The 7,953-nt window shown below is 38.5% G+C and overlaps 1 protein-coding gene across 1 annotated transcript; it reads left to right on the forward strand.

The window, feature by feature from the left end:
• The first annotated feature begins 50 nt into the window (after nt 1–50).
• Nucleotides 51–5,562, forward strand: rom1a (retinal outer segment membrane protein 1a). The gene is made up of 5 exons (XM_071901077.2): nt 51–102; nt 399–637; nt 2,946–3,376; nt 3,633–3,879; nt 4,555–5,562. Exons 2-5 carry the CDS (start codon nt 488–490, stop codon nt 4,756–4,758), a joined length of 1,032 nt encoding a protein of 343 aa, XP_071757178.1. The 5' UTR covers nt 51–102; nt 399–487; the 3' UTR covers nt 4,759–5,562.
• Nucleotides 5,563–7,953: the final 2,391 nt, after the last annotated feature.

Consider the following 7,953-nt stretch of genomic DNA (forward strand, 5'->3'; position numbering starts at 1 on the left):
TTTTGCCAAATCCAGTATGCCAAAATCCACTGTGTGGTACACTGTACAGTGGTCTGAGGACATATCTGGATTTTTTCGGCACTTTTTGGGGCAACGAACAAGGTGAACTTTGGCCCACTAACACCAACGAATCCAAGACGCACCAACTGAGATATAAAAGTTTTATATCTTTCTCTGGTTCTTAGTATTCTCCAAGGATTTTCCTTTTGCTAACCTGTCTTGCTTTTTCATTGTTGGATAAGTTTGTTCTCATGTGGCTATTATCAGTGTCTTTTTGATTGTAATCACTCCAACGCTACTGGTCCATTTTTCTAATTTTTCATCTTTGAACCTTTTTAATTCAGCTCCTCAAGTATTAGTTTTGAGTCCAACATCTGCACTCTCCTCCTTTCCCACAGATAAAGCACAGCATCGTCCCGTCCTCGCCGCTGTCCTTCCCCTCTTCCCCTGGTAAGACTCGGAACCCTCGAGGCCCCTCGCTGCAACCATGGTGGTGATGAAGATGAAGTTCCCCTTTGCAAAGAGGGTGAAGCTAGCCCAGGGACTATGGCTGCTCTCCTGGGTGGCCACAGTGGCCGGGGCCATCACCTTCACCCTGGGCTGCGTCCTGAAGACGGAGCTCCGCAAGAGGGCAGAGGTACTTCTAAAGTTTTACATCCTGCCACTTTGGAGTTTAAGCAATAATTCATAAGCATTTTTGGTCCATTTTTGCTGTTGGTTCTTTTTGTACATTCACATTACTAACAAGATACAAGGATCAAGATAATATTCTAAGGCTGGCTTTACATGGTGCAGCTGGAATGCAACTTCAGTTCTGTGCAACTTGTTGTGTTGGAGTCCCTTAGGAAAGCCTTCCATTGAAAATCATGAATTGGGTTTGTATCATCATTTGCAATGTTCAGGATGAGTTTAGTTACATAGCAACAATAAGTTTCATTTGCAACCTGCAACTAACTGCACAAAAATTGCATTGTGTAAAGCCAGCATAAAAGGATACAACATATAGCATAATTACTAATAATTGCATAATTAGTGACATGCTGTGATATTCATCAATAATAGTTAATATACAGTATGTGTAGGTGCTAATGCATTCATGCTATGGACATAATATACAAATGACAAATCAATGAGTCGGGTTGCCATGCTATACTTGCTATACTTATGACCGACAACACAGATAATACACAAGCTACTAATACAGTTTCTAAACTCTCTGAATTGTACAGTAAAAGGCCTACATTGAGGGGCAAGATATTTGATAATCGTAAGGTCATACAGGTCATGACATACTATAATGTATTTATTTACATTAATAACTGCGAGTACACTTGACACATGAACAAACATGCCATCTGTGCTTGACTTATTTTCAAACCACTGGCACAATCTTTGTAAGCAATCTGGCCACAGAGACTTTTTGGAAGTTTCTTTGAGATTGTGGGTCAAAGCATATTTCAAATCCTTCCACATATCCAACACAGGCAGCCATATGAAATATTCTTTTTGAGTCAGAGAAATTAAGTCTCTCACTGTCGAACCCTGGCTCATGAAAATAAAATGTTCTTGTTATATGGAGACCCACCAGAACTAAACACCCCTGTGACCCACTTTGGATCCTGACTCATCGTTTGCTAAACCTGGCTCTGTCTACAGTCTTCACTCTTAATCACCTTAATCCCCACGTTTGAAGACAATCATCAGAATTTTGCATCATTAACAAAACCTACACTACTCATTCGCTGCAATGTATTTGGATGTATTTTAATTACATATTTAAATATCTTTGTGTATTTTTAATTATTTGCAGGCATCAAAAAAAATCATGTGATCTCTCTCTCTCTCTACTATACTACGACTGTATTACATTATATTATATTACAATTAATTGTATTAATTTTATTTTAAAAATACCAAAATATTTCTTCACAAAGAATTTTGTGACAAAACAAGCCCTTTTCAAGCTACCTGAACAGCTTGATCCTGTAATAGCGGACTGATGGCGATATTCAATAATAGAAAAAGCAACAGATCACACCAGTAGGACTACATTATAAATCCTCTGCACAGACCAGTAAAATATGTTTAGTTATACACCAACAAGACTTCAAAAGCAGATGGCACAGAATGTCCTGTTCAAGGGAGATCATCTACTGTCTGCTGTATATCCAACGATCCACATCACCTCATATCAAAAGGTTTTCAGGTCTGCAATCATTCAAAACAATTCAATCAAAACCTAAAAAATGAGCACAAAACATACAGTATCCCTTAGGAACACATAGCCTCATTGGGCAATAAGACATTTGACAAGTTATATATCTTTGTGGTTTCATACTTTTTCTCTTTTGTCAATCATGTCAGAGAAGCAAGGTTGTGAATGGAGGCTCGCTGGTTTGAATCCCAGCTGGTAAAATTTGGGCAGAGGAAGTGAATGAGACATGCTCTCCCCTTCCTTAACAGTTACTGTTAGGTTGCCCTTGAGCAGCACACTTAAGCCCCAATTGCCCCAGTTGAGCTGCTCAGTGGCCAACAGCAGAAGACTGTGGTCTAACTGAGAAGCTCATAAGCGTTTGTAACTGAATAAGTGTGAAGTGATGCTGAAAAATAACAAATGTGGAAATCTTCCCTGTGTAAATAAAGGTTAAAAACAAAAACATTTGCCATTAGACAGTTGGTAGAGTTTTGTTTGTTTTGGTTTTTGGAATCAATGTTCAAAGATACATTTTCAGATGCATTTTGAATATACAAATTAGATGTATTTTAAGTAAATACATTGCTTCAATCAGGCATTTTGTAATATATTTTCATACATCGATTGAAAGATATTTGCAACTTTTAACCAGATGCATTTTGATGTATTTTTGCCCATCTCATGTATTGATTTCCCTACAGAAAATAAATGGAATGTATCTTCATTATATTATTATTTGACTTGCTTACAGGTAATGGATAACACAGACATACATGTTGTGCCCAATACCCTTATGCTTGTGGGTCTGGCCTGCTTGGGTATCAACTACTTTGCTGGGAAGATCTGTCAGGATGCCCTGGACGCCGGACGGTTTCCTCGCTGGAAGACCTTCTTGAAGCCCTATTTTGCAGTCTCTTGTTTCTTCACTGTCCTCATGCTGCTGACTGTAGTCATGAGCTATGCAATGAAGGGCAACCTGGAGTCTTCTCTGAAGATTGGCCTGAGGAACGGCATCCGCTTCTACAAGGACACAGACACCCCTGGGCGCTGTTTCCAGAAGCAGAACATCGACCGCCTACAGATGGATTTTCAGTGCTGTGGAAACTCCGACTACAGGGACTGGTTCGAAGTCCAGTGGATCAGCAACCGCTACCTTGACTTCAGCTCTAAGGATGTGAAAGAGTAAGTTGTGGAAAATGTTGCAGGGTGCAGTGATGTGTGTTTCACATCTGTGAATATTCATGGCTGGATCTGAAACCTTTGCATCAGCAACATTAGCAAAGTTTATCACAGGCGCAGAAGGCCCATCTGATTTAATGATCCGATGATGAGCAATCATGGAATAACCATCAGTGTTAGTAATCTGACACAAATGCAGGTTGCAAAGCCTTCCTTGTTGTAGACCCTTTGTCATGTATCTTTGACATTTCTCTTCCAGCCGCATCAAGAGCAACGTGGACGGCCGTTACTTGGTAGATGGAGTCCCCTTCAGCTGCTGCAACCCCAGCTCTCCACGGCCATGCATCCAGTATCACATCACAAACAACTCAGCTCACTACAACTATGAACACCAGACCGAGGAGCTCAACATCTACGTCCGAGGCTGCAGGGAGGCGCTGGTCAACTACTACATGGGCCTGATGAACACCATCAGCGCTGGAGTGCTTTCGGTCTTCCTGATACAGGTACTATGAGAGGAATTACAATGGTCCAATTATCATTACAGGCAGAGTTGATACAAGTGAGATACAGGTGAGGCACATTTGGAGGCAGATCAACATTTAACAGTGGCATTCTAGGGGTTAGATGAAGGAAAGTACTGCTGCACAAGTGGTGCAAGACACCTGAACTACATTTATCATAATTTTTGTATTGTTTTTTAACTTCAATTTCCAGTTTATTTATAAAGCCCATTCCATAACTCTCCGTATCTCAATCTGCTTTGACAAAAAAAAAAAGGTAGAAAAACAGATACAGATACAGCCCAAACACACATACACAGTGTATATGCGTCATGAATACAATTTACAAACAAGCAATGCTAAATAAGTAAGCACTAGCATGATTTGGAGAAGCCACACAAGGCTAGCTGATTTAGCATTCAAAAATGCAAATGCATTCTATCACTCAAAGGTTTTATAGATTAAAACCTTGACTTGAGAACTAGATGAGGTATGGCATGGAAGATCAAGTCAATTAATCCCTCGTTCATTTTTTTGTGTTTTATGTATTTTTGAGTGTCTCATATACACAATTTAAGCAATAAATGCCACTTTCTGCTGGCATCCTGGGTGATGCTGTGTGATGGAAGCCATTCTCTGTCTAACCTGCTCCCCCTCTCTTCCCCTCCTCCTTCCCAGGGGTCTGTGCTGGTGAGCCTGCGGTACCTGCAGACAGCCATGGAGGCAGTGGCAGGGCAGGAAAACACAGAGATTGAGACAGAAGGGTACTTGCTGGAGAAAGGGGTGAAGGAGACCATCATGGAGTACCTGAACCCTGTGATGTCGTTCCTCTTGTTAAACAAGGTGGAAGAGGGCACTGCAGGGGCCCCGGCTGCCACCTAAAGCACACATGATGAGCACAGATGATTTTTATACAGAGTGGGGAAATTGAATGAATGATAATATAAATTTGAAAACAACACATTAATCAAGAATTTCTTTGAATTTCACTGACTGAAGTAAAGTAATGTTTTATCCCCAAATGAGTGATGTGGATTGTACCATCCAGTCACATCAGGGTAAAGGTGTTCTTTCTTATACCAGTTATCTGAAAAACATTAATCATTTACCTGCTATCTTCTACTGCATGTTTACTTTCCTGTTCAAATTCCAAATACTGAATTGACGCCCACTCAGTGACCAGAAGAGATACGAGATAGATATATGGCAGTTATGATCTATCCATGATTTCTAACATTGATGAGTTACTTGTCAACACTCCTTAAAATGAATAATATGCTCAAAAGAACTGAGCACCATCTTTATTTCTTTTTTCCTGTTATTTACATGAATGATAAACCCATTATTGTTATATTTGTTTACAGCTTGTCAAATACACAAAACCAGTTTGTATCATAACATTGTTCAGAAATGATCTCCCATGTGCATTGCTAATTGCAAATATCCTTTCCTATGTCAAAGGCATTACAAATCACTACATAATCACTGGGTAAATAATAATTCAGAAGGTGACTATTAACTATTTTGATCTTTAATTTTTCCTAAAAAAAACAGCGATGTAAAGCTGACTGTAGAGAGACATGAGGCACAATGCTCTGCTGCGCAACACTGCAAAAAGTCTATGACACTATAATACAGAATTATTATAACAGATAATTTATTAAAGATTTAAGTTTCTAATTGCTCTGTGGAGTGGAGTCGCTTATTCTTTCTTCTTCCAATATAATTACGCGCACATTATACATAATATTGCACACAATGCCACCCTCCATAACACTGGCACTGGGTGCTACCTCCCCCCTCCCTCTCTCTGCCTGTCAGGGAAAGGAAAAGGATTATGAAGAGTGATTAATAGATGTCAGTAATGCAGTGAAAGCTGTGAAGTGTGTCCTCTGTCCTGACACCTTTCTGAAAGCTGCTAATCCAATTTGTTAATACTCAACCTGCTGCCCCAGCAGTCACACTCCTACGTCAGGTGGATGTAAGATATGATTTACTATGCAAAGGTTTTATCTGTTTATACAAGTTGAAATACTTAAAAACATTTATCTTTTGAATGCAGATATGCTGTAATTTCTTTGTACACAGGGGGCTCATTAGACCATCATCATTCATTCATTAGAAGAGAAGTTCTAATATAATCACAAGAAAAGAGAAATAACTAAATAATGGGAAACACTATTGAATTGTCCATGAACATGGTTCCTCTATTTCAGGGCAGCAACAGTACATGAGCCTGATTCAGTGACCAGTTTCTGAGGTAAACTATTAATAATAATACCTTACATAATGTCTATCTATAATGTGGCGAAAACATTCCACAGGGATGTTGATCCATGCTGATGACAGTTGTTCATCTGAGGCACACACAAATTTCAAACATTTTGGCTGAAAATATGGAAAATTTAACTGAAAAAGTCTGAAAATCCCTGGCATAGGACAAGAACACAGGTAAGTACCCTTGTGCTTGCTTGAAGTGGCTGGAAAATATGAAAAAAAAAAAAAATAGAGAGAGAATGTGCTCTGAAAACAATTAATTGGGGTACAAGGGTAAAAAAGTGAGAACTAGCTTAGTGCCTACATGCCTGCCAGCTGTGAGCATCTTGGGAAATACTGTAACAAGTGAGAACAACACCTCTAATCTTTTATCAACACTGCTTATTAAGAAGACAGAGGGTTTGGAGTGGAAAGATGATACAAGTCATTTGTTTACAGTCTTGAATAACATCATGACTACTGATGAGATGAATAGGTTGGGCATTGAGAGCAACAAAATGTAATGATGATATCATTTATTGTATAGCAAATGAAATGTAATGATTATTGTAAATACGTTTTATAAAAAGTGTGTGGATGTGAGATAATAGTGTGCTTGAGTACTTGCGTGGATTAATCTTCATAATAAAGTGTTTTTACTAACTTATTAATATTAGGCGAGAAGATTAAATGAGTTTGTAATAGATTTGTTTGTGATTGTTTTGAAAGCGTAGCATTAAATAGGATATTTTACATTTACACATAATTCTGTGCTAATATAGAATTGTTAATGTTTTACTTGGAGTGTGCATGTTTTCTAACTCTTTAAGGCTTTCATGATAAAGATGTAATGTTTAATTTTCATGTATTAGACAAATTAAATTTGTCTAGGTGAGGAGTTATTTATTGTATGCATTTATTGTAATTGTGGTGGCAGTCTATTAAGATTTTGTGGAATGGGATCCAGCTTATTTCATGATGTTGCGTTTGATGAGATAGGTAAGTAAGTTTTGGATGTTGGAAAGGTTATGGAGAGTTTATTTATTTATTTATTTTAGTTATTTAAAGGCGCAGTGTTTTTTGCTGACCACTAGATGTCCTATATTGCATAACCAGATGTCCATCATATCAGTTAGTTATATAGGAGTCAACTAGCCTATAATGTTGGTTTTGTGTTGACTTTAGCCAATATGCATGGTTGGTGTAGAGTAGCAGATTGTGTTTAGACATGACAATTGCTCTAAGCTTAACTAAGGAGCTAAGGTAATTTGCCAAAAAATATGCCAAACTGTTGGCAGGGGAAATGCCAACAGTTTATATATTGCCAAAGCATCGAGAGTTGATCAATGTTGAACCTGTCTTCATCATCCCAACGTGTTAGAGACCTGATGAGAAAAAGATCCTTATGCACCTTCTTGGCAATTTAAGCAAAGGTGTATACTCTGGGGAACATGCTGTCTGGGAATATGTGACATTCACAGACAGAGAGACAAGTTTTGGTTTTAAATTAGTGATTTGCAAAGAAAGCATGGGGAATTCCAACCCTCTCCCTTTTTAATCCATCCTTTCTATACATTACCTTCAAGTTGGGGCTGCATGAGCAAAAGTATGCATGCAAGGGCATACGTTTTTGTTTGTCTGCCGCACCTGGGTAGCTTCACTTTTTTGTCTTTTTTTAATTTATTTGTTTTACTTCTCTTGCAGCTACTCATACAGTGGCAAGGAAAATGAGCTTAAAGTCAAGAGGCAAAATTGTACTAGAAGTGGAATAGCCCACTGTAGTATGACTGAATATGACCATGGCTCAAGATTGAAATTATT

This window comes from Centroberyx gerrardi, chromosome 11 (genome assembly GCF_048128805.1).
Source record: "Centroberyx gerrardi isolate f3 chromosome 11, fCenGer3.hap1.cur.20231027, whole genome shotgun sequence".
NCBI lineage: Eukaryota > Metazoa > Chordata > Actinopteri > Beryciformes > Berycidae > Centroberyx > Centroberyx gerrardi.

Excerpts from the sequence above, each read along its gene's own strand:
- rom1a (XM_071901077.2), top strand. The coding sequence starts at position 488 with ATGGTGGTGATGAAGATGAAGTTCCCCTTTGCAAAGAGGGTGAAGCTA. Across the intron at positions 638-2,945 it reads AGCTCCGCAAGAGGGCAGAG|GTAATGGATAACACAGACAT; the intron begins GTACTTCTAAAG and ends ACTTGCTTACAG. Across the intron at positions 3,880-4,554 it reads TTTCGGTCTTCCTGATACAG|GGGTCTGTGCTGGTGAGCCT; the intron begins GTACTATGAGAG and ends CCTCCTTCCCAG.